This window comes from Phocoena sinus, chromosome 3 (genome assembly GCF_008692025.1).
Source record: "Phocoena sinus isolate mPhoSin1 chromosome 3, mPhoSin1.pri, whole genome shotgun sequence".
NCBI lineage: Eukaryota > Metazoa > Chordata > Mammalia > Artiodactyla > Phocoenidae > Phocoena > Phocoena sinus.
Genome location: NC_045765.1, coordinates 106765280 through 106792541, shown reverse-complemented (window position 1 = coordinate 106792541; position 27262 = coordinate 106765280). Strand labels below are relative to the sequence as shown.

The 27262-nt window shown below is 37.3% G+C and overlaps 1 protein-coding gene across 6 annotated transcripts in view; it reads left to right on the top strand.

The window, feature by feature from the left end:
- VCAN (versican) overlaps positions 1-27262 on the top strand; it is a 114642-nt gene that overhangs the window by 17354 nt on the left and 70026 nt on the right. For all 6 annotated transcript variants that reach the window (XM_032625424.1, XM_032625426.1, XM_032625422.1 and 3 more), the window contains exons 3-6: positions 6508-6885; positions 10048-10222; positions 10307-10434; positions 24607-24900. In XM_032625424.1, the coding sequence (XP_032481315.1) occupies positions 6508-6885; positions 10048-10222; positions 10307-10434; positions 24607-24900 (975 nt within the window). The remainder of the gene's footprint in view (positions 1-6507; positions 6886-10047; positions 10223-10306; positions 10435-24606; positions 24901-27262) is intronic.

The following is a 27262-nucleotide window of genomic DNA, read 5'->3' as shown; positions in this document are numbered from 1 at the left end:
GCATTGAATCTGTAGTTTGCTTTGGGTAGTATAGTCATTTTCACAATATTGATTCTTCCAATCCAAGAACATGGAATATCTCTCCATCTGTTGGTATCATCTTTAATTTCTTTCAGCAGTGTCTTATAGTTTTCTGCATACAGGTCTTTTCTCTCCCTAGGTAGGTTTATTCCTAGGTATTTTATTCTTTTTGTTGCAATGGTAAATGGGAGTGTTTTCTTAATTTCTCTTTCAGATTTTTCATCATTAGTGTATAGGAATGCAAGAGATTTCTGTGCATTAATTTTATATCCTGCAACTTTACCAAATTCATTGATTAGCTCTAGTAGTTTTCTGGTGGCATTCTTAGGATTCTCTACGTATAATATCATGTCATCTGCAAACAATGACAATTTTACTTCTTTTCCAATTTGTATTCCATTTATTTCTACTTCTTCTCTGATTGCCATGACTAGGACTTCCAAAACTATGTTGAATAATAGTGGAGAGAGTGGACATCCTTGTCTTGTTCCTGATCTTAGAGGAAACGCTTTCAGTTTTTCACCATTGAGAATGATGTTTGCTGTGGGTTTGTTGTATATGGCCTTTATTATGTTGAGGTAGGTTCCCTCTGTGCCCACTTTCTGGAGAGTTTTTATCATAAATGGGTGTTAAATTTTGTCAAAAGCTTTTTCTGCATCTATTGAGATGATCATATGGTTTTTCTTCTTCAATTTGTTAATGTGGTGTATCACATTGATTGATTTGCATATATTGAAGAATCCTTGCATCCCTGGGATAAATCCCAATTGATCATGGTGTATGATCCTTTTAATGTGTTGTTGGATTTTGTTTGCTAGTATTTTGTTGAGGATTTTTGCATCTATATTCATCAATGATATTGGTCTGTAATTTTCTTTTTTTGTAGTATCTTTGTCTGGTTTTGATATCAGGATGATGGTGGCCTCATAGAATGAGTTTGGGAGTGTTCCTTCCTCTGCAATTTTTTGGAAGAGTTTGAGAAGGATGGGTGTTAGCTTTTCTCTAAATGTTTGATAGAATTCACCTGTGAAGCCATCTGGTCCTGGACTTTTGTTTGTTGGAAGATTTTTAACCACAGTTTCAATTTCATTACTTGTGATTGGTCTGTTCATATTTTCTATTTCTTCCTGGTTCAGTCGTGGAAAGTTATACCTTTCTAAGAATTTGTCCATTTCTTCCAGGTTGTCCATTTTGTTGGCATAGAGTTGCTTGTAGTAGTCTCTTAGGATGCTTTGTATTTCTGTGGTGTCTGTTGTAACTTCTTCTTTTTCATTTCTAATTTTATTGATTTGAGTCCTCTCCCTCTTTTTCTTGATGAGTCTGGGTAAAGGTTTATCAATTTTGTTTATCTTCTCAAATAACCAGCTTTTAGTTTATTGATCTTTGCTATTGTTTTCTTTGTTTCTATTTCATTTATTTCTGCTCTGATCTTTATGATTTCTTTCCTTCTGCTAACTTCAGGTTTTGTTTGTTCTTCTTTCTCTACTTCTTTTAGGTGTAAGGTTAGATTGTTTATTTGGGATTTTTCTTCTTTCTTGAGGTAGGCTTGTATAGCTATACACTTCCCTCTTAGAACTGCTTTTGCTGCATCCCATACATTTTAGGTTGTCGTGTTTTCATTGTCATTTGTCTCTAGGTATTTTCTGATTTCCTCTTTGATTTCTTAAGTGATCTCTTGGTTATTTAGTAACGTATTGTTTACTCTCCATGTGTTTGTGTCTTTTTACGGTTTTTTCCCTGTAATTCATTTCTCTTCTCATAGTGTTGTGGTCAGAAAAGATGCTTGATATGATTTCAATTTTCTTAAATTTACTGAGGCTTGATTTGTGACCCAAGATGTGATCTATCCTGGAGAATGTTCCATGTGCACTTGAGAAGAAAGTGTAAACTGCTTTTTTTGGATGGAATGTCATATAAATATCAATTAAATCTATCTGGCCTATTGTGTCATTTAAAGCTTGTGTTTCCTGATTAATTTTCTGTTTGGATGATCTGTCCATTGGTGTAAGTGAGGTGTTAAAGTCCCCCACTATTATTGTGTTACTGCCAATTTCCTCTTTTAGAGCTGTTAGCAGTTGCCTTATGTATTGAGGTGCTCCTATGTTATGTGCATGTATATTTATAATTGTTGTATCTTCTTCTTGGATTGATCCCTTGATCATTATGTAGTGTCCTTCCTTGTCTCTTGTAACATTCTTTATTTTAAAGTCTATTTTATTGGATATGAGCATTGCTACTCCAGCTTTCTTTTGGTTTCCATTTGCATGGAATATCTTTTTCCATCCCCTCACTTTCAGTCTGTATGTGTCCCTAGGTCTGAAATGGGTCTCTTGTAGACAGCATATGTATGGGTCTTGTTTTTGTATCCATTCAGCAAGCCTGTGTCTTTTGGTTGGAGCATTTAATCCATTCACGTTAAAGGTAATTATCGATATGTATGTTCTTATTACCTTTTTCTTAATTGTTTTGGGTTTGTTTTTGTAGGTTCTTTTCTTCTCTTGTGTTACCCACTTAGAGAAGTTCCTTTAGCATTTGTTGTAGAGCTGGTTTGGTGGTGCTGAATTCTCTTAGGTTTTGCTTGTCTGTAAAGCTTTTGATTTCTCCATTGAATCTGAATGAGATCCTTGCCGGCTAGAGTAATCTTGTTTGTAGGTGCTTCCCTTTCATTACTCTAGGTATATCATGCCACTCCCTTCCTGCTTGTAGAGTTTCTGCAGAGAAATCAGCTGTTAACCTTATGGGAGTTCCCTTGTACGTTATTTGTCATTTTTCCCTTGCTGCTTTCAATAATTTTTCTTTGTCTTTAATATTTGCCAATTTGATTACTATGTGTCTCAGCATGTTTCTCCTTGGGTTTATCCTGTATGGGACTCTCTGCACTTCCTGGACTTGGGTGGCTATTTCCTTTTCCATGTTAGGGAAGTTTTTGACTATAATCTCTTCAAATATTTTCTCGGGCCCTTTCTCTCTCTCTACTCCTTCTGGGACCCCTATAATGAGAATGTTGTTGTGTTTAATGTTGTCCCAGAGGTCTCTTAGGCTGTCTCCATTTCTTTTCATTTTTTTTTTCTTTAATCTGTCCCGCAGCAGTGGATTCCACCATTCTGTCTTCCAGGTCACTTATCCGTTCTTCTGCCTTAGTTATTCTGCTATTGATTCCTTGTATTGTATTTTTCATTTCAGTTGTGTTGTTCATCTCTGTTCGTGTCTTCTTTAATTCTTCAGATCTTTTTTAAACATTTCTTGCATCTTCTCGATCTTTGCCTACATTCTTTTTCTGAGGTCCTGGATCATCTTCACTATCGTTATTCTGAATTCTTTTTCTGGAAGGTTGCCCATCTCCACTTCATTTAGTTGTTTTTCTTGGGTTTATCTTTTTCCTTCATCCAGTACGTAGCCCTCTGCCTTTTCATCTTGTCTGTCCTTCTGTGAATGTGGTTTTTGTTCCACAGTCTGCAGGATTGTAGTTCTTCTTGCTTCTGCTGTCTGCCCTCTGGTGGATGAAGCTATCTAAGAGGCTTGTGCAAGTTTCCTGATGGGAGGGACTGGTTGTGGGTAGAGCTGGCTGTTGCTCTGGTGGGCAGAGCTCAGTAAAGCTTTAATCCACTCGTCTGCTGATGGGTAAGGCCTGGCTCCCTCCCTGTTGGTTGTTTGGCCTGAGGCAACCTAACACTGGATCCTACCCAGGCTCTTTGGTGGGGCTAATGGTGGACTCTGGGAGGGCTCACGCCAAGGAGTACTTCCCAGAACTTCTGCTGTCAGTGTCCTTGTCCCCACAGTGAGCCACAGCCACCCCCCTGCCTCTGCTGGAGACCCTCCAACACTAGCAGGTACGTCTGGTTCAGACTCCTATGGGGTCACTGCTCCTTCCCCTGGGTCCCAGTGAACACACTACTTTGTGTGTGCCCTCCAATAGTGGAGTCTCTGTTTCCCCCAGTCCTGTCAAAGTCCTGCAATCAAATCCCACTAGCCTTCAAAGTCTGATTCTCTAAGAATTCCTCCTGCCGTTGCTGGATTCCCAGATTGGGAAGCCTGACGTGGGGCTCAGAACCTTCACTCCAGTGGGTGGACTTCTGTGGTATAAGTGTTCTCCAGTTTATGAGTCACCCACCCAGCAGTTATGGAATTTGATTTTATCGTGATTGCTCCCCTCCTACCGTCTCATTGTGTCTTCTCCTTTGTCTTTGGAGTGGGTATATTTTTTGGTGAGTTCCAGTATCTTCCTGTCGATAATTGTTCAGCAGTTAGTTGTGATTCTGGTGTTCTTGTAAGAGGGAGTGAGAGCACGTCCTTCTACTCCGCCATCTTGAACCAATCTCTCTAGGAATAGTGAATTTTTGTTAGCATTCATTTTTATTTCTTGCATTATCAGAGTTTCAGACAAGTTCTTGCAGGTAGCAGGGTTTTTTGTTTTGTTTTGTTTTGTTTTTTAGCATGCATAGTCAGTAAACATTATCCTCTGAACTACTAAATTTCTCTCTTAAAATATTTAGATTTGGTAAACTTAGTTCTTGTTACCCCCCAGTGCCTTACGACCCAAGGTTTCATGCACAAAAGACTTGGCCACACAGCTTCTTGTTCATCCTGTTAAGACTGGATTCTACATGAATATTTATTTACATCCAACTGAAGCTTTTAATTTTCTTGTATCTGTAAACACCCAGAACAATAAATAACCCTTGGGAAATCGCCTGTTGGTGTAAGTTTGTTCTAATATATTTTTTCATTACAGCACAGTTATTGAGTAATGCTCTAAGTGTCAGAAACCTCCCAATCAGATAGATAGATGTGAATCTCATATCTGCCCCTATACCTCTAAAATTGTGAAAAGAACTGTAACTTAGTAATAAATATTAAGGAATTGAAAGTCACTTGTCTTAAACTCATTTTAAAGGAAATCATAAAGGGTCTTATAATTTGTTGTTGTTGTTGTTGTTTTACCTGTACGCGGGCCTCTCACTGTTGTGGCCTCTCCCATTGCGGAGCACAGGCTCCGGATGCACAGGCTCAGCAGCCATGGCTCACGGGCCCAGCCACTCCGCAGCATGTGGGATCTTCCCGGACCGGGGCACGAACCCGTGTCCCCTGCATCGGCAGGCGGACTCTCAACCACCGCGCCACCTGGGAAGCCCAAGGGTCTTATAATTTATATCATAATTGATGTTGATGGTAAAGATGTTTATTCTCCATTTAAAAAGCAATCTTTTATTTGTGAAGTTAATGATCTATAATTCTTCAGGAAGGAAGATGGGATTTCCTAGAACATATGATGAATATAAATTAGGAGATTTTAGTTCATAAAATTTTCACCCCTTCCCTTCTCAGGACCCCGTTTCTTGGCAAAAAAGTACAAAATATCTTTTTGTTGTCTTCATCTCCCTAATGGGATCTAATCTTTTTGAAGTTAAGTTTCATTCCTTAGCATCTGTATCATTTCTAATGCATGTCCATTTTGAGATGTGTGTTACTAATGCCTTTAAGCACCAATACACCAAGTATTAGATACATATCATTTTGTTGATTAACATTATTTCACTCCACCTAGAGGCTACTATTACTATTCATCATATTTGCATGAACTGGGAGTTCCTTGTGCATTAATGATAAATTCTATTCTTATTACCAACACATTGTCTACCCAACTAGTAGAGACTGGAAGATGGGGGAAAAAGGGAGAGGAGAGGTATAGATTCCTAGAAGTGGTGAAAGAATGTGGGTTTTTTGCATGTAATAGTATTAAATTGTGGTCAATGTGTTCTTTCTCATTAAAAGTTTAAGGGCTTTAACAGAAAGGCATTCTGTAGATTAATACTTTAGAAGGTTAGGTGAACAGATGCTAACTCCCCCTCCCCACCCCCACCCACCCCCAGGATATAATCTAGAGGTAATGTTTCACTGCAAAGTGATTGCAGCTGGATTTCTCATTACAATGAAAGTCTTTGGTTCAAACATTGAACCAAAGAGCATTCTTCAAGTGCTGGGTTTCCCCCTGTTCCAGTCTACTGAAGTATGTTTTAAAATTTTCACTTCCCCTTTGAGTTGTTTTCATTTCCTCTAAGGTAATGTGGCAGTTATCTTAATCATTTTTCTTCTCCTGACCTGTAGACTTAAATTTGTTTTTAAACTATTCTTCCTAACATTGGTCCAGTCTTTTAAACCTGCATTGCTTAAGTCTAGTCTTCTCTTGCACTTGATTGCTTGTCTTCCTACACTTGCCTTATTTTATCACTTATTTTGTTCATGTTTAACACTAAGTTACAAATACTTTAAAATGAATGCCATATTTTTAGCACATAAAAAATTAAGCATTATTAATCCCTGTCTTTGTTATAAAACATTACTGAAATTGTGTACTATTCTCTGTATATAAAATCATTCTAATTATTTCACATATTGAGGATATAAGCAACCCCCTGTAATGGTTCTTATCCATTCACATATTTAATAGACTCAGTTTGTTAATTTAGTATTTTCTCTTTCCTCTAGTCAAAGTGGAAAAAAGCCCACCTGTTAAGGGCTCCCTCTCTGGAAAAGTCAACCTACCTTGTCATTTTTCAACCATGCCTACCTTACCACCCACTTACAACACCACCAGCGAATTTCTCCGAATCAAATGGTCTAAGATTGAATTGGACAAGAATGGAAAAGATTTAAAGGAGACTACTGTTCTCGTGGCCCAAAATGGGAATATCAAGATTGGTCAGGGCTACAAAGGGAGAGTGTCGGTGCCTACACATCCCGAGGACGTGGGCGATGCCTCACTCACCATGGTCAAACTGCTGGCCAGTGATGCAGGCCTCTACCGCTGCGACGCCATGTATGGGATTGAAGACACACAGGACACAGTGTCTTTGGCTGTGGAGGGTAAGGCTTTGGGAATCTAGAAGAAGGTAGTATAACACGATACCTGGTTCAGAAATGTGGTGAAACAATATTCAAAAGTAGCCATTGCTCAGGATTTGGACAAGGGGAAAAACATTAATCAACACAACAGTCTATGTCTTTCACCAAAAATGAACTGTTATTTGTTCAGGAATCAAGGAAGGTGACTTTATACTAGATATAATGAATACCTCAAGACATGGTTTATAGCTCAAGAATCATTACTTCATTATTGAGACCTATCAGTGGTTATTTTTTAATACTGTAAAGGCTGTTCTACATTTTGTTTTAATTTTAACATATGTGTATATGTGCATATACATGCATACACATACACACATATAGATATATACATACACACACACAGGAAAAAACCCCTTTCCTTCTTTTTCGCACTCTCCTAGCATGATTATTAAAATCTTTGAATTTGCTTTTAAGAAATATAAATTATATCTTAACTTACATTGAAGAAATAAGGCACCTAATAAGTACCATGGTATATATCACAGTGCTTTGAAAAAGCTAGGACTCAATAAACATTTGAATTGGATCAAAACAAGAACTCAGTGAATTTTTTTTAAGGTCAATGCACTGGTTGTTGTCCACTGTCTTGCAATGAGACATTTTAGTTTTAGCCCACGTTGAGCGGTGGTTTGTATGTCATTTGAATTTAAGTTAGGAGACAAAGCAAAGAAAAATTGCTTTAATTGGGTACACACATAATGCCATAGCTCTTGGAAGAAAAATATTTTGGCAAGTTATTAAGCAAAATTCTAATACCCAGACATGATGGAACAGATTTTTCTTCCAACCCTCCACTTCCCTATAAAATATTTACCTTTCAGAAATATATACAAAGGGTTTTATTAAAACTCTTTCTTGTGTAGCCAAAAGGAAATATTTTGAATTTCAGATGTGACAGATTAATTTTCTGAACATCCTTTTCCATTCAGATTCTATTGCTCCCTTCTATAAATCTATTTTTATGTTTTCCAGGCATCCACTAAACACCCTGGGCTCTTTGCTCTTTTAACCTTTTTATCATTTACTTTGGTTTGTCTAGTATTGTTTTTTCTACTGATCTCTCTCTTCCTCTTTTTGTATAATGTAACATACACTATATATATATATATATATATATATATATATATATATATATATGGTGTTAGATACACATTGCATATAAATTTATATATACATATATGTTTTTAAAATCCCACAAGAAGTTTACAACTTCTTACAATTTTCATCATTAAAGAATTAGCAGTGGATTTGCCCCTTGCCCCCTTTGAAACAATGAAAATCCTCCACTTAATCTCCTTAGCCCCATGAGGTCTTCAAATTATCCCAGCAATTGCAGATACTTATACAGCCTGGTATTCCCAAGGAGGCCCCTTTGTGCCCCCTTACTGCCAATCTTCAGGGCACATGGAAGATTTTTAATTACCAAGAAGGCTATTTGAAGCTTTGATCAACATAAGACTAATTTAAAACCATTCAAAGTCTGGCTTAAGCCTTAGAGATCATTATAAACTATCTTTCATACTTACTAGATAGCACCATATATACTTCCTGGTACTTTTAGAGTCATTCTACAAAGCTACAGATTTTATGAAACGCATTTGATCAGTTTTTTCTCTGCAATGTCAGAAATGGGAAAATGAATGTTAGTTGTCAATGCATCTACTTGATGCCTCTGCAGATCTTTCTGTATTGACACTGATCAGAGGTGCTTATTTATGACATGGCTAGTCTGTTCCCTGTAGATACTTTATTGGCACATACCTGTTTTGGAAGAGAGAGACAATCTAAGGATAGGCATGTGGGAGACAGTCTTATAGCTAGAAGTCAGGCTGTAAGAGAGAGAGAGAGAGAGAGAGAGAGAGAGAGAGAGAGAGAGAGAGAGAGAGACTTGTTGTCAACTCCAGGAAATTACTAGGAATAAAAGGAGAGTGGAAGATATCTTGGAAACCAAAATTAATTCTGCCTAACAAAACAGTGGTCTTAAATGATATGACTCAATAAAATCTCATCCATAAGACCCAATTACCCCAATTTCTATTTTCCAGTGACTTCCTAGGCACATTTGCTTGACTCACTTTGCTCTTTTATGAAAACGAGTCACCATATTTACTCCAGTTAAAAATGGAGATGCTCTTGCTGAAGTAGGAGAAGAGGACCAAAGCTCCACCCCCTCAGCTGCTCTTTCTTCAGGCCTTTGACAGTTCTTTAGCCCTGAAACACAGTTCAAGAACCACTAGTTTATGTTACTCCTAAAATACAACGAAGTGGAATTTGAGGCACATATCAGGATGCCTGGCTTCTGCCTATGGGAGTCTGGAGAATTTTATTTCAGGCCTCCTTTGGGATAAAAATCATACATCTTACCTGTCAAAGCGGAGACCCTAAATTATGAATATGGTAAACTTTTATCACAGCAGTCTATCCGACATTTGAAAATTCTTTATCTAATTTGACCTTCCTATCAATCAAATAACCTAAGCAATATTAGTTATACTTTATGAAGGGGAAAATTAAGACTTATATATGATTAAGGAGCAAATTAGGGATTGGAACAGGCCTTCTCACTCATACCTAGTCCAGCATCTTTTCCATTTTAGTATATTGTCTCTGGAAGTAAATATTACAATGTTTCATGTTTGTAGGAAGTGGTACTGGTGAAGGCTCCATGTGCTTCTATTGAGTTGGCCCTGAGTAAAAACATGAAGTAGGAGAAGTTGATTTTGTGGCCCCCTTAACTCTTTGTATCTCTTGCAGCACCCACCCCATTTAATTGTCCAAGGTTCCCATAATAGCCTGAATACTACCTGCAGTTAGGACAACTAGTCACCATTTGGGATTTAGTGGCTTAAATCTTTTTTTTTTAGATTGTTTACATGGGAACAGAAAATTCTTGAAACTCTCTAATGGAGCAGAATAGGACACCTAAGTGAACAACATTTCTGGGGCTCCTCAGATCACCATAATTTTGCATAATGCTACGTAAAATAAAGTAAACATAAAGAAGTATCATGATGTTATTACCGAGTTAGCAAGTAATTTGACGAACTACTCCAATGAGAAACTACACAGTATGGTGGGAGACTTGAACTTGCCCATAATTGTTTGCTGCTATCTTTGCAGGGGTTGTGTTTCACTACAGGGCAGCGACCAGCAGGTACACTCTGAATTTTGAGATGGCACGGAAGGCTTGTTTGGATGTTGGGGCTGTCATAGCAACCCCAGAGCAGCTATATGCCGCCTATGAAGATGGATTTGAACAATGTGACGCAGGCTGGCTGTCTGATCAGAGTGTTAGGTGAGCGGTCTGGGGGCCACCAGGTTTAATTCATCTATTTGGAGAGAGAATAAAGTGCTACCTACTAGTCCTTTATTTCCCCAGGTATCCCATCCGGGCTCCCCGAGAAGGCTGTTATGGAGATAAGATGGGGAAGGAAGGAGTCAGGACCTATGGGCTCCGTGCTACTCATGAAACTTATGATGTGTATTGTTACGTGGACCATCTGGACGGTAAGATGTTCAAATTTCTATAGCTTCATTTGACCTAAGAAAATTAAGGAAAGACTGGGAGCACGTGGGGATAGAGCAAGTCTTCATGCTTGTTTGGATTCCAAACAGCAACATTTAGTTTAAATAACCGTATGATTCTGTGGTGAAATAAGCTTAAATTAAAGTGGAAAGAGAACGAGGGCTGTGTAAATGGTTATGTAGGTTTGAAATGTCTTTAGTTAATGGCAGGTTTGCTTTCAGTCATGCTGCCATTGGACTGTTTCCAATACACTTTTAGAGCATTAAGAATAGAAACCTGTAAGGGTGGTACCTATTCTTGTAAGAACTTCAGGTAAAATCCTGTGATGACAAACCACTGTGAATCCAAGTGCTGATAAACACTCCGAAGTGCAGCTGAGTCAGGCAAACTAGCCCGGGAAGGATTTTCATGGTTTTCTTCTCCTTGTGTTCACTTTGCTACACTAATATTTAGAGCAATCATTCATTCATTCAACCAATGAACATATTAAAAGAAAGCACCTGCTGTGTGATAGGTACTCTGCTCGTAGTTAGGACTATGAAGCCAAGTAAGATACAAGCCTCGCTTTAGAGATGCTTAGAGTCTGATTGATTCTGGCACTATCATTTCTCACTTAGCATGAGTTAGATTCTTAGAAACAAGTTTGAGTTCTCTTGTGGCGATGTTATCTAAGGACACGATGCAGTTTTATTATAAGAATAGAAATTTCAGTGACTTTTGAAGTGGAATTTCATTTGTAGCAACAGGTATCTTAGAAGCCTAAATATATAAATAGAAGTATTGCATTGAGTTATACTTTTAATTTTGGCTGGCTCCCCGAGAAAAGAATGATCTCAATTTTCTTATGTGTAAAATAAGGAAGTAGGACTAGATAACTTCCATAGTCCCTTCCAACATTAAAATTCTATGATTCTATGAACTGAAAAAATAACCTCAGAGACTGAAAGCTAGAAAATAAGCAGCTTATATTTGCCTAATGCCCTAAATTTGAATAGGATGGCCTGCTTCCAAGAAAGCTACTAAGTGTGGTTCTCTAGCATCTTAACATTCTTATTATAACTATTATTTAAGACTGATAAATGTGTTTTCTAAACCATAACTTTGATACTAACAGTTTCCATTTTTTACAAGGACAAAGGGAAAAGATATGTAAAATCCATGCTATGAGATATAGATAGATAGATATAGCTTAGCTCCTTCCTTTAAATTTAATTTTATTTTAAATTTAGTTAACTTTTTTCATAGAATAGGAGATGGTCGGTAGGGGATTCTGGTTCTAGGAAATTAATTTGGTTATTGCTATCTCAGTAAGATGGAAATTTGTATTCAAATTCACTAAGGTGGAATTTGTTTTATCACTGTGGTTCTCCTTTGGAATAATATCTATTAGAGTGATAGTTATAAAAATTTCTGGAACACTGATAATGCTGGAACTAAACCAGAGATAGTTTTTGAAAAAGTATACATAACTTCTAATTACCTAAAAGATCTTTACTAAATATAATTGAAATGTGGTTTTCAAGTATAAATCCATGGCCAGTTTGATCCCAATATGAAAAAGCATCACAAGCCAGACTTCTTGATGGAAAGACAGGCTTAAGTATTTACAATGCTCCTGGAAGGAGCACCTAGGGGCCCCTCTGCATGGCTCTTCTTCAGTCTTATCCTGATGGAGCTACTGAAACCCCAGTCTCTAAGGCTGCAGAATCCCTAACTTCTTTGAAGGCCAGAGGACTTTCTGCTTATGCAGAAGTTCCAGAAATTCCATGTCCTGTACAAATTTTGTGTGAGATACTCTGGACAGGTCTTGGTGGTAAAAGCCCTACCAAGGATTCCTAGCCACAGTGTACCCGTTGAGAGCTGGCTTCCCAAAATCTGTTCAGAGGATCAAAACTAGTGTTCAGGGAAAATTGAACTCTGTCAGAAGAGTCATTCTGAGGATGTACGCGTACACCACAATGAGAAGGATTTATTAGTCATACAGGAATTCTTCTCCACCTCCATAAACATCGCCACTTCTAGGGCAACTGGTATTGGTCAAACCAGTCTCTCCTCCAGTGTAACCCAACTGTATTTCATACAGTTGTATATTTACTTGGGATAACTGTTCTATATATTTGATAATTGAAAACTTGTAATGTATAATATAGCATAACTTTAGTTGGAGTATTTATACCAAAACAACAGAATTTGAACTTTTTTGTCCTATCACATAACAGCTGGAAGAAAAAGATAAAAGAATTAAGTATAAATAGGAATTCAAGCACTGGCTGAAATTTGTGTCAGCAGAGTAGCAAGACGCCCTGACATGGGCAACCTTGGGAACCTATCGCCTCTCCTTCTCTGGCCTATATTTTCCATGTTAGCCCTACCCTTTGGCTTTTCTTTCACCTGGAACAGCTACCACCCTACTATTCCAATTCCCTGACCTTCACACAAGCTTCCCAACACTTGGATGTGTCTGTACTATGGGCTGTCACACTGATCCCATATCCTCTTCTTAAGTCCTAGTTGGTCTCTCTCACCTTTACCATTCTCAATCTTTGAATGTGTGACTATAATCACCCTCCTGCAAATGTTTGCTTATTCCTCCATCTCTCCTACTAGACCATGGATTCTGGGAGGGAAGGAATCATGTGTATCTCCACTATGTCCTTGGCACATAGTAGGTGCTCCATAGATGGAGTTGAATAAAATGAGTGAATTAATAAATTAACCCCCAAACTAAGTGCCCACTATACTCACATCGCTTTACACTTGCCCTTTGGATAACTTCACACATCTCCGGGCTTCATCACAATTCTACTTCCCAGTTTTTCATTGCTCCAATGTCCTTACTGGTTCATTTAATTTCACTTTTGCTCTTTTGTGTGTAAATAAGTCAAATGCCTTGTGGGATGAACAGGACACAAAGAGACACCAAACAAACAAAAAAAAAATGAAAAATGATAAGTTTTAGTTTTGCATGTCTAGCCCTGAACTCTCTTCTGAATTCCATACCCACAGTTCTAGTTTGCAAATCATTTTTTAAAAAATTATTTATTTATTATTATTATTATTATTTTTGGCTGCACTGGGTCTTCGTTGCCACGCAAGGGCTTTTCTCTAGTTGGGGCAAGCGGGGCTACTCTTCGTTGCGGTGCGCGGGCTTCTCATCACAGTGGCCTCTCTTGTTGCGGAGCACGGGCTCTAGGCGCATGGGCTTCAGTAGTTGTGGCACGTGGGCTCAGTAGTTGTGGCTCTGGGGCTCTAGAGCACAGGCTCAGTAGTTGTGGCGCATGGGCTTAGTTGCTCCGCGGCATGTGGGATCTTCCCGGACCAGGGCTCGAGCCTGTGTCCCCTGCATTGGCATGCAGATTCTTAACCACTGTGCCACCAGACACGTCCCTGTGAATCATGTGTGTGTCTCATCTCTGGTTTTCTGTTTTATCTCACAAATAATCCCCAAGCCTTTAACAGTTCTTCAGGGGACCTGTTTTATGACCATCAAAGCATGTAAACACCATGGCCATTATCATTCCCCTACTCAGCATTGTGTAGTGTGAATTTCCTGTTGCCTTCCTTCCTCCTTGAGGACCTGCAAAGCCCCTCAATCCTGGCTTGGGAGTAACCTATTCAACTCTGTTTCCCTCTCTCCAAAATGATGCCACATATGTGCACCAGTCATCCACAGACCCTCTGCTACCTCCTGCCAGCAGCTCTGCTTTGATCCTCTCTGAAAATACAAGCTTCTCCCCTTTCCAGCATTCTACTCTTCCCTCTGCCTATGAACAGACTGCCTCCAAGAGCCCATCTTTGCCTCTTCCAGCTCACACTGACATTTCCTGATTCTGAACTCCCACTTTTCTTAGAGTTAGTTCCACATATCTGGTGTTTAATTCTTCTCTGGTTGCTTTATGTTCATCAGACACAAATTATTACCTGTTATTTTTATTTCTGAAAAAGTTCTGTAAGCTCCTGATAGAGATAAGGCCATAGTCATCTTCTGTAACTTTCCCAACCACAATGAAGAACCTATTCCAGTAATAGTCACATCACAGTTACTCAAGAACTACTTGGTGGTAATTGTAGTATTTCTCCAGACTTTGTCTCTTTCAGAGGCTGTCTCCACCATGCTACCATTTCTACAGTACTTGAAAAAAATGCCAAGCTTTGTCCACCAAACTTACTAAAACATCTTTTTTTTTTTTAAATTGGATCACCATGATACTAGTTTTTTCTCTTTGAATTTCTCCTCTCACTCTTTTCTGTGGTGTCTTAGAAATAATTCCTTCCTAGAGACACTCTTTTCTCCTTTCCAGCCTCTCACAGTCATGGCCCTTTCTTGCATTCCCAGCCAACTGTCCTCTCTGGCATTGGTTCCTTTGTCCCTATTCACAAATTACAGGTTTATTTTTCTACTGCTTCCTCATGTCAAAATCCAGGATAGATCTATCACCTCTATGACTTGTCTAATGCCTCCACGTCATGCTTGTGTCTGACCTAGAACCAAAAACAACCTTTCATTTTTCTCTTAATGAGCTCCTTTAGATATGAAAAGCTAAACATTTAGGTAAAAGCCTGAATGTCATTAAACAGGTCTTAGAGCAAGGCTTAGTTCCAGCTTCTTTAGCGTCTTTGATAGGATCAAAATCAGATATATCAAATCTGGAAACTGTGTGAGTTCCTGCCTGTGGATTCTCAGATTGACTTAATTTTGATGGAATTTACAGCATGTAATCTACAGAGTACTTCACCAATGGGAGTTATTTAAGAATTAGTGATAACTGGGTTTATTCAGTTAAAAAGCCCCATGTCAGCTAGAATAGCTTCCTGCACACCCTGGTTCAGCAGATGGGTTCAAATATTGATTTTGGATTATAGAACCTCTCCACATTGGTTGAGGTTGGTGCTAGAAGATGCTGAAACTTTTTAGTTATTCTCTGTAGAACTCACAGAATCATAGATCACAGCTATAGCTGTGGGTTCCCAAATAGACTTTAGATGTTAACACACCTTGCTAAGGATTCGAAACTCAACTTGGAGTTGTTTTTGTTTAAGTGTTTGAATGGTCTAGCTAAGAGCCACTGAGGAAGGTGACCAGGCATGGCACCCTGCAGCACCTATGGAAAATGCGTCCTCATTCAGTATGGTGACTTGAATAGGTTAACTGTGAGGTAGCTCCATAGGTAGGGTAAGGAAAGAAACTATTTATTGTATGTGGTTGCATTGCCATTTAACTTAATTCTCACAAAAACCTTGACAGGCATTTATTTAAAACCTTTATTTTTACACATAAGGAAACTAAGGCACAGAGGTTAAGTGACTGGATATACACTCTTTTTCCTGTTCTACCATAGTAACTTTTCAGGACCACCAAAGATTCCCCAGTAGAGCAACAGGTAGTCTTACAAACCAAGAGGATCAAAGTGCTCTTAAAGCTCCCCCAAATCTCTGATTTCTCACATAAAAATATCCTAATTCTTATTTGAGTAATGATTGCATTCCTGTTTGGATTGCAGTGATTGGAATTGCTGGGTTAAATGATAACTCTTTTTTTTAACTTTTTGAGGAACTGTTTTAAAATTCTTACCAGCAGTACATTAGGGTCCTGATACTTTCATTCTTGCCAACATTTGTTTTCACCTGACTTTTTGATTATAACCATCCTAATGTGTGTATAATGCTATCTCATTGTGGTTTTGATTTGTATTTCCCTGATAGCTAATTATGTTGAGCAACTTTTCCTTTATGACTATTGGCCGTTTACATATTTTCTTGGAGAAATACCTATTCAGAACCTTTGCCCATTTTAAACTGGGTACTTGTCTTTTTGTTATTGAGTTGTAAGAGTTCTTTGTATACTCTAGATTCAAGGGAGCCTATTCAGATACATGATTTGTAAATATTTTCTCCCATTTGCCGATCTGTATTTTTACTTTTTCAATGGGATCCTTTGACACACAAAGATTTTAATTTTGATGAAGTCCAATATCTACTTTTTCTTTGATAGTTTGTGCCTTTGGCGCCATATCTAAGAACACATTACCAAATCCCGAGTCATGAAGACTTACTTCTGTGTTTGCTTCTAAGAATTGTAGTTTTAAGTTTTACTTTTATTTTTATCTATTTTAAGTTATTTTTTGTATATGGTGTAAGGTAAGAGTCCAAATCCATTCTTTGGTATGTGGATTTTCAGTTATTCCAGAACTATTTGTTAAAAAGACTATTCTTTCCTCATTTAAGGGCCTTGGCACCCTGTTGAAAATCAGTTGATCGTAGATATATGGTTTTATTTCTGGACTCTCATTGATCTATATGTCTACTTATGTCAGTACCACATAGTGTTGAATACTATTGCTTTGTAGTAAATTTTGAAATTGGAAAATATGAGACCTCCAACTGTGTTCTTCTTTTTCAAAATTTTTTTACCTCTTCTGGGCACCTTGAGTTCCCATATGATTTTTAAGATCAGCTTGTCAGTTTCTACAAAGAAGCCAGGTGAGCGTGAACTGAATCTCCAGATCATTTGAGGTATATTGTCATCTTAACAATATTAAGTCTTCTGATCCATAAACATGTGATTTTTTTCCATCTTTTTTTTAGATTCTTTACTTTCAACGATGTTTTATAGCTTTTATAGCTTTCAGAGTATAAGTTTTGCTGTACTTTTGTTAAATTTAATCCTAAATATTTTATTCTTTTTGATGCAAATGCAAATGGAATTTTCTTTATTTCTTTTTCTGATTGTTCATTGGAAGTGTATAGAAATATAATTGATTTTTTTATATTGGTCTTATATATTGTATCCTACAACCTTGCTGAAATTGCTTATTAGTTCTAATAGTTTTTTTAATGGAATCCTTAGGATTTTCTATATACAGTCCCTTTTATTTTATAATGTTACCTTCAATAAGTAGAAAGTAGAAATGTCTTTACATAAAACCCTTGAAACATGTGACAGTCATTTGCTTTAAGGTTTTGATATCAATTTCTGGAATTCTAAATCGGAAGAGCTTCTTTGGAAATACAGTGGCCATTTAACTCTCAGCTGTGAAAAGTAAAAAAAAAACTAGGCTGATTCTCCTGTGTTGCCCTGCAGCCATACTGAGCCTGTCAAACCAAATAACACATTCAATCTCATATATTTTGAAGATTCAGACATCCAGAAATGTTTTAGAACCTCTTTCTCACTCTAATTAAAATCTTACTGCTCTGTCATTGGGAAAGAATGAGATCCGACATCCTGCAAACCATAAAAATATGTTTAAATTTTAGTGGGATTTCCTGTGTCTTTAAACCTTTCAAATGACATATATAAGATCTTGTGTAATAACACATTGACAAATATGTGGATTCCCTTTCCCATGAATATGATCTGATTTAGAGAATGTTAACTGACTATCACAGCTGACTGATGACAATTCTCTAAAATTAATTAGAGGTTAAAATTTTCAAAACCCAGTGTCTATGCTTTAAGCCACATTATGCGTCTACTTCAGCCTAAAACAAGTGAGAAATTTGAAAGGTGCTGACCTGGCTTTCCAGTCTCATTACCCCTCAAATGAGAAACATTGCCAGCCTAACACTAGAATTGGATGAAGTTACCTTGGCAGCCCCAGAAGTTTTCTTGTCACTGTTAACAGAAGGTTTGTTTCTGTACAGGTTAAAGGATCAGATCTTAGGGGGAATTGACATGCTTTTGAATTACCTACAAATATTGGCTGTCAAGAGATTATATAGTAGTGTAGGTTAGCTGTTAACCAACCACGTACAGCTGATGGATTTCGTGATCCAGGATAATGAGTATTAGTCTTTATTGCTTTGATCTTGTATATATAGACATGGACAAAAAAGAAAGAGAAAGAGAGAAAAGAGAAGAAGCTTCCTTTGGAAAAAAAAAAAGTCAGAAACTTTAAACCTAGTAATAATTATGTTGAATTGTCTTTATCACCATAATACTTGCCATATACTCTAAGTGGTTTTATCCTATGGGCATTTCATGTGACTCTTTCCAGTTCACACACCATATCTACTTTTGGACACATTTATTACTTATATACCATTTTGGCCCACATTGCAATGAAATGTAGTAACAATCACAAATCTTGAACTTTCTTACAGTGAACAAAAAATCAGGAAGTTCTGTTCTCAGATGGGCAAAGGGACTCATGATTAGTTTATAAGAATTGATTTTCAGACCAGACAGTTCAGGATAGAAAGGTTATGAGCACAAATAAACAGGATAAATATAAACATTGATCACACAACCCAGAAAATAGACGCATCTAGATACTTGTGGTGATATATCAGCTTTGACTACCACAGACAGCGGCCCATCAGCTGCAGTCCAGGAAAGAATTGAATAATTATCTGTGATCTGCTGATGCCAATTCCCCGTTTCACCTTGGTGATCTCAGGGAATTTTCAGTAGAAGAAACATATCCTACCTTAGCTTTGCTCTGGACCCAGGCTCTTTCATAATTTTTCTGAGCTACTCCTGAGTGTAAAGTCTAGCTTTTGAACAGTGTAGGTCATCTTAATGTTTTGATTTGTTTTCGTCATTGCTTGCCATTTTAGTATCTGTCATTTTAAAGTCTGCTAAGAAATAGATTTTCCATTTAGCAATCAGAAGTGTGGAAAAATAACATGCATGGTCCACTTTCCAGGGAGTCTTTTAGCAGTTACTTGTCAAATTTAAGTATTTTTTTCTTAATATTTCTGATGATGTTAATTCCTATGATTAAGACGAATTTAGTTTGTAGAATGTCACCACATATTAAAGTCTCACCAGCAATGTCTTCCAGTTTCTTCTAGGACATCCCTGGAAAGTTGGAATAACAGGAATAACTCAAAGCCAGATCATTTAACTTGAAATTTTGGAAAATTAGAGGTTATATATGTTTTCTATATGAACATGCAAATTATCCTGAGTGTGAAATCCTCTGTTCTGCATTATAGTTTATGTGTGTACTAATGCAAATATATGTGTATACATGTCAGTAAATTCTTACTTACAACTTAAGTCAGCTTGGCATTTTACCTTAAGTCATGCATCGTTTTGTGTATAAAGGATATTTTGCGCATTTCTTTCCTGACACTTTATTTGCTCTCCTTAATCAGCGAAAAATTGATAGATAATTTTTATTATTTAATTATATTATATCATAGATAATTATTTATTATCTATAATAATCTATGAGAGATACAATTATCTCAAAGATAGATAACATTTAGAAACATGTTTCAAATCTGTATTCTTGTTACAAATTTGATAATAAGTGTCCTATAGATGTAACTGCTTTGATGAGGCAACTTCTGGAACTGAATAGTAGACTCCTTGTTAACTTATAAGAGTGATGCTTGTCTTCCAGGAAGGCATATATCCAGTAAAGCTAAAATACATTCAATTGTTAGTCACAGTATTCAAGAGTAGAGCTAGAACACGGCCTTGTCTGATGCTAATAATAGGCGTTTTCTCTCTCAAGGAAGGCTTTGCTCTCTCCTCTCACTCTTAAAGTGATACTGTGATAAAATTCAGAAGGAACTTTTATTACTTACATCAGAGGCCAAAAGGTGCCTTTAAGATACCCTCAGGGTAGGAACTTATACAACCTGACCAATGAAGTCCTGTTGGAGAGAGAGAAGCTAAGCAAATGCACTGAGTTGCTTTGCTTGATTTCCCATGTTTGCTCTCTCTTTCTCTGTTCCTTTGGTTCCTGGTTTGGCTTTGCCTCTGGACTTTAGATTTTATCTCTTTGTATATCCTCATGTGATCATTCATTTTTGGACCAAGCTTAGGTTTACATTCCTGTTACTGGCCCAGACTTAATTTCTGTCTAATGTCGTTAATGCTATGAATGACTGATGTTAGAGTTTAGAACATATAATTTAACCTATAAATAATTCCTGACTATAGATTTTAAAACTGAGAGTAGATCAATAAAATCTTTGAAAATCTTAACATCTTGACTGCTTTTCTCAGTGTAAAAGTGGACAGTGTTTAGCCTAAAACCTGCATTTTTCTATGGGATATGGGATTGAAAGACTTGCGCCTACAGTTAGTGACTAAGGAGAAAGACTGCTACTTTTGTCTGCTCTACCTTGCTTGACTTTTTGCAAAAGCTTTTTTTAAAGAAATGAGACACTTCTGTGTTCAGCTTACGTGTGGTCGTGGACACTTTATCAGGGTCCCTGCTCTGCGCCAGATTCCTTTGCTCCCTTGCAGTCTCTGGTACACCCCTGGGAGGCAATGGACTTCATATGCCCTTTGCTTTGTTTTTTGGTTCCTGCTTTGATTCTGTCTGATTACCTGGTCTACGCAGTCTGCTTCTATCTCGAGCAGGTTAACACATAGGCTACCAGAAACTTAATACTAAGTTATCTTTGTTATGGCTCAATTGAGATTCCTTTTCCTGATTGAAACATACATGTCTCTAGAGCAGTGTTTTCCAAACTATTCCATGAAACAGATCCATGGACTGTTAATTAGTCTTCTATGAGAAAAGGAGATTACTCTGGTCAAATGGCTTAAAAATCCTAAGTTCTTTGTGGGCACTCCCAAATAAATACTATAATATTAACTACTCTGAGAATTCTCACAGAAACGAAGACCTGTCAGATGACTTGTATTTGTTTCCTAAATGCCAATGTCCACAAACCCTCTTTTCTTTGGAATACCTACTCATGTCTCAAGGATCACCAGTTTTCTGTAGAAGACATTTTTGGAAATTATATTCTTAGAACTTGAACGATAAGTTAATAACCTTCTCCATCCACATCTTTAACAGTAAGCTTTTAAGAGGTTAATTCTGATTTAAACAGCAGATCTCCTTACATTTGTATTATGTTAGATAAAAAATATATAATGTCAAAGGATTATCTATTTAAAACCAGGCAACTAATGAATCAAAAAGTACTTGACAGGAGGTTATTTTAGTTTTGTCAATAAAATGTAAAAATAGATGTCTTAGAAATAAAGGACACAGTAATATGAATTAATTCAGTTATTGCTATCTGTGTATTACCTATTAATTCACTTTTTTTTTTCTTTCTGGTTTTGGAATGAAACTGATGCCAGGATATTCTGGCATATTTGAGAAAAGTAGAAGATGTCTGGCCTTAATAATTTGAGGTTGAAACATAGGAAGGGCAAAGTTTAGACATTCAATGTATTGCTTTCGGTAGAGATTGAGTGTCAATTCTAAAAGCTTTAAGACTCAATAAGAGAATTCCATAGTGTGGATACTTCACTATATCATTAGGTTTTTGAAGTGGACAAGGTAATGTTTATGTTAAGCAGTTATGATTTAGGAAGGCTTAGACTTTTTTTTTTTTTGGAACAGAGTTAAAGTAAATGTTTTTCTTTTCCTTTTCTCATTATTTTGAAATGAAACAACAATTATGACAGGCCACACATTATCTTTAGAGATGAATTGGTTTGATTCTCACCTTAGGGTAAACTCAATTAATGCCAGTTAAATCTTCCTTTTTTCATCTGAGTTACATGAAACCCAATGGTGATATCTCTTTCAATAAGCTTTTAAAATTTTATTTGCAATGTTTGATAAAATTTTACATATAAATGAAAAGGAAAATAGGTGGCCTTGGGGATAACAGAATTTAGTTAAATAAGTAAAATCATTATTTTTTGGAGATTGGATAGATGGAAATTGTATCCTCCAAACAAGTGAATTAAATCACTGTTTTGATATAAAGTCAGATTTAACAAGAGTTTTTATATGAAAAGTTCTATAAGTAGTTCTTTATTGATTTAATAATAATAAGGGTACTCTCTTTTTAACCTGCCAGCACCTACTGAAGCCTTCCTTTCCTTTAATACCCCAAACATGTTTGCTATTTAAGATAAGGAAACCAGTTACCCAGAAAATCATGCCGTCATTTTTCTTCATTGGCCCTTTGGTATGGTGTTTGGAGAAGTTGATTTCTTCCATCATATGGACTAAAATTGCTGTTTGGAGAAGCAGAGTTTTCCTCAGTTAATTATATTTCTCTGCCTTGCTCTGGTTGGCTGATCACTCTTGTTACTGAAAAGGAACAGTACTCTTGCCTCATTGTAGAAGTACCTCCCAATGCAGAAAACGGAGGCAACAAAACTGATATTCCAGCTGTAATAACAAACCCAAGTGTTCCACCATGGAAGGAAGCGTGCTGGCCTGCTGCCCTCTTCCATACTTACATTCCTTTCAGGCCAAATGCAAGTGTAATGCTGAGGTGAACGGGGCTGCTGAGGCTGCTTGGGGTGACGCAGTCTCTCTTGTCTGCCTGTCCCCAGGTTGCTTTGAGCCAAATCCATAGGTGAGTGAATCGCCTGTCCCAGACAACCGCTACCCAAAGCTCTGCAGCAGAGTTAGTGCTCTTTAATGTGCTGCTTGGGAAGGATGGAAGAAAAAGGGCCCCTTGTTTCTGAACAAGAACTTGAAATGCCATTCATTTAACAAATTATTAAGTACATACTATGCAACTGGTCCTGTGACCCTTAAGCTTTTAAAACTTAGTGGGAAGGGAGACATGCTAGGAATGGGGAGGGGGAATCTTTGTTCTTATAGTATATTTTTGGATGTGAGATTACTGTCCTTTGCCAGCCTAGGTAATTAAGGACAAAAACCCATTCTCACCTCTACCTTGCTTTTTTCAGTCAGGTAAAAGTCATTTTTCTTTCTCTTCTTCAAATAGCTCTTATTGGGATTTGGCCTAGTTTCGTTGGTAGCATTTTTAGATTTGCAGTGAGAAGTGCTGATATGGGTGATTTGGCCTTTTTCCGCTGACTGATTTTTCTTGTGTTATAAAGCTAGGACACACGCACAGAGAGTAATGGCTCTACACATTTTAAACAATCCCTTGTTACATATGGATTTAGTTAGGTGAAGATCCAAATCATGAGAGCTCTGCATCCCAGCTGTCTAATGTCTCATAGAATCAGAGAGTGGCCTCAGTGAGATAGAAACAGGACCCACAGCTGCTGTAATAATGGGCTATCAGTATGTTAGCTTCCTCTCTACCTCATTTTATACTCCTCCCCATACCTGCTATATTTGTTTAGGTATTCTCTAATTCTGTCTCGTTTAGCCACTTACGTGCTCATGTGTGAAAAGCATCATTTAATTCACATTGCATTTATTTCAGCAAGTTGTTATGTTAGTTACCCAAGTAAAATTCCAATTTAACAAACTCTGGCATTTCCAGAATACTTTATTGTGACATGTTAAGTGATAATGAACATACTACTTGGGTCTAATGGAGCCTGGCGATGAACAAAGTAAATGTCCTGCCTTTCTTTGTTCATCAATAAGCAAATGTAAGAGTCTCTCCAACCTAGTTAGAGCCCTTGCTAGCACATACAGTAACTCTGTGAGAACCGCAAAGGGCGCTCCTTCTGGGCAGACAGATTGCAAAAGGTATCCACCCTGGGCAGAGCAAGCAGAAAAAGGGTGCCCCTTCCTCCAGGAAGGCTTTGGTACCTTTGGCTGGTTGAATGGGATACTGGCCCCCGTACACTCTCAGCCCTGCCCAAGTGTAGGCCATGACCTGCATAACTATCAAGGCAGCCCTGTGTCTAGGACAGGAAGGCAGGAAACAGCATTCCATTCTGCCTCTTTCCCGTCCCCCTCTTCAAACCCTGGAGGTCTTCTTGTTTTATTGTTTGCTTTGATGGGAGTTAATCCATTTTGTTGGTAGAGATAGATGAGAGAGTCAGAGAATTACTATTTGATTTTAGGGTAGACAAAGAAAAATAACCTCAGTGACATTTCAATGCAAGTTTCTCTTTCCAACATGCAATGTTAATAAGTACCTCACAGCCTTTTACATTCAAGAGAAAACCCGTTTCCTGTCTGGTAAACCAAAGAATCATTTGGAAAAGTTTGTTCATTTTAAAGAACTGATTGTAACTTTATTATCAAATGACTGCTTCTACGGCCTATGGGAATATATGTATATAAAATGAAACTTTTCTGGCGTGTGTTCTCTTTTTTTATTGTGTTATTTCTTATCACTAGTAATAACAAAATGAGGTAACATTGAGTTTTCTGCTTTAAAGTAAAGAAGCTGCTACCTTGCCATGAAAAAAAGAATTACGTGCTTTTCCCCATCTCCCATAAACAGAAAGGGACTGAATAGTAAAATTTAGACCCTTTTTCCTCTTCTGATTGCAGGTGATGTGTTCCACATCACTGCTCCCAATAAATTCACCTTTGAGGAAGCTGGAGAAGGGTGTGAAAACCGAGATGCCCGCCTGGCGACAGTGGGGGAGCTCCAAGCGGCGTGGAGGAGCGGCTTCGACCAGTGTGATTACGGGTGGCTGTCGGACGCCAGCGTTCGCCACCCTGTGACTGTGGCCAGGGCCCAGTGTGGAGGTGGTTTACTTGGGGTGAGAACCCTGTATCGTTTTGAGAACCAGACAGGCTTCCCTCTCCCTGATAGCAGATTTGATGCCTACTGCTTTAAACGTAAGTGTTTGGTACCTTTTTAAACATTACAGATTTAAAAAAAAATACTTCGAAGCCGTGCAATTGATGTTCGGCTAGCCATCGGAATGATTCCATGTCTTGCAGTGTGTGCACGGAATGGGAACAGTTCAGTGACTTTCAAAACCAAGGAAATGCAACAGCAGTGATACGGTTAAAACAAGAAGTTTGACAAATGGTGTTTTTAGAGAGGATGAGGAAATGTCATGTGAAGGCCTTAACTGTGATGCACTGCACTTAGAACCATAGAACATGTTTCTGCGTACTTATTTTACATTAATTGCAGCCCTTGAATGCAATTAGATTGTTGATGCTATAATGCTGGGACCAACTGTGGCTGAGTTGAATCCTTGAATTCTGTTTATTTCGTCTTTGTTTGCTGTCACCCTTTCTTTTAAATGGCGGAGGATTTAAATTTCAGTAATTGCAGGTGAGTACTTGGAGCTGACGTGGATAATACCTAAAAATGAACCATGCTATAAATAAAAATCTTATTTTATCTCATTTTATTTCAAATAATGGAAATATGTGCCTTCTAATGCTTAATTCTCTAGTATCACATTGAAGTACAGTATATGTTTTTTGCAAGCCTTAACATAAATAGGCTATCTTCAGTCAGGTTTACTACTTAAAATGGATTTTAAGTAACATTTCTCAATATTCATGATATAATTATTTTAATTCTTCAGATGTCCTTAAATTATTTTAGCACTAGTAGTCACATGCTATAGTGCTTGTAGAATGCTTAATTAAACAAGCAAGTAATCCAGAGTCTCACTGTAATAAAGTAGGATCTATATTGTGCCAGCAAAACAAATATCTCCTAGAATTTTTGGTGACCTTGAGTATGTTCAAGATAGAGCCACGTTATATTGAAATACAGTGAGAACTTTTTACTAAGTTTCCAATATATATTGTTGTAGCGATACGTACAGTCATTCCTTGGTATCCATGAGAGATTGGTTCCAGGACCTTGGGAATACCAAAATCCGCAGGTGCTCAAGTCCCTTATATAAAGTAATAATTGCATATAACCTACACACACTCTCCTGTATACTTTAAATCATCTCTAGATTACTTATAATACCTATACTATGTAATAGTATATAATACCAACTATGTAAATAGTTGCTGGCACACAACAATTTCAAGTCTTGCTTTTTGGAACTTTCTGGAGTTTTTGGAACTTTTTACTTATTTTAATCAGAAGTTGGTTGAATCCTCGGATGTGGAACCCATGGATATGGAGGGTCAACTGTAACTGAAATGAGTAGAAAATACACTAGCTTATTTTGTAATTGGTTTCTGAAGTGAAATATACAGACATTCTTCATCAACCAAAAAGACACAGAACTGGGATGTCTTGAGTAGTCAGGAGAATAGATGTTAGTGCAACAGAAAGGTATGGTTTCACATACTGCTATTTCCCAGCTAAGATACTTCTGTTTGGATCTCTTCCTGTAAACTCAACTTTCTGAGTGTTAAAGCCACATGTTGTGTATCAGTGTGATACAAGCTGGCCATGAAAAGCCATTGAAAATATTAGTTTTTGTTCCTAGGCCCCGAAACTACAGAAAAAGTCTTAATCATTTTTAGGAAAACAAACAAACATCAACAATAGTAACAAAACCTTATCCCTAGAAGTAGAAAGATATCATTCCTTTAAGCCATATACCTAATGGGTTATGGGTATATTTTCAAGTAGTTTAAGCTTTAAAATCAGTTTTACACTAAGTGACTGATGTGATCAAGGAAGAAAATCAAATCTGTGTGTGTGTGTTGGAGAGGGGATGGGGACAGGTGGGTTAGAGAGGTTAAAGTAAGGAAGGAGTCGAATTATCCAGCATGACTACCTTGTTTGATTTTATTTTCTTGTGCATTATAAACGTGGCACTAGAAAACTTTTAAACATTTTTGTTCTCCTTGAGAATAAATTTAAACCAAAGCCTGTCTGTAGCCGCAAAGAATTCATCCTGATGTGTTTTAAATTATTTATTTAAATAAGGAATTCACATGAATGTACAAAATAATAATGTAGTTAGATTCAAATAAAATAACCACCTAGTAAAAATCTATATAAAATATGAATAAAATTTGAAAGTTTAGGTCCATTTTTTTCTTCCTAATTCATTTGAATCTATATAACTTAGAAATATGTAACTGGCAAATATAATGGATTCAAATTTTCATTTTTCTCCCCATCTAAGCTAAAGGCTAGATTCTTATTTAGTTCTTCTGTAAGACTCTACCATACTCAAAATTTATTCAGCATATAAAAGTTTAAGACAGTTTAGTCATACATAAAAGCCTTCCTTAAACCACACACAATGCCAACAGCCTCCCC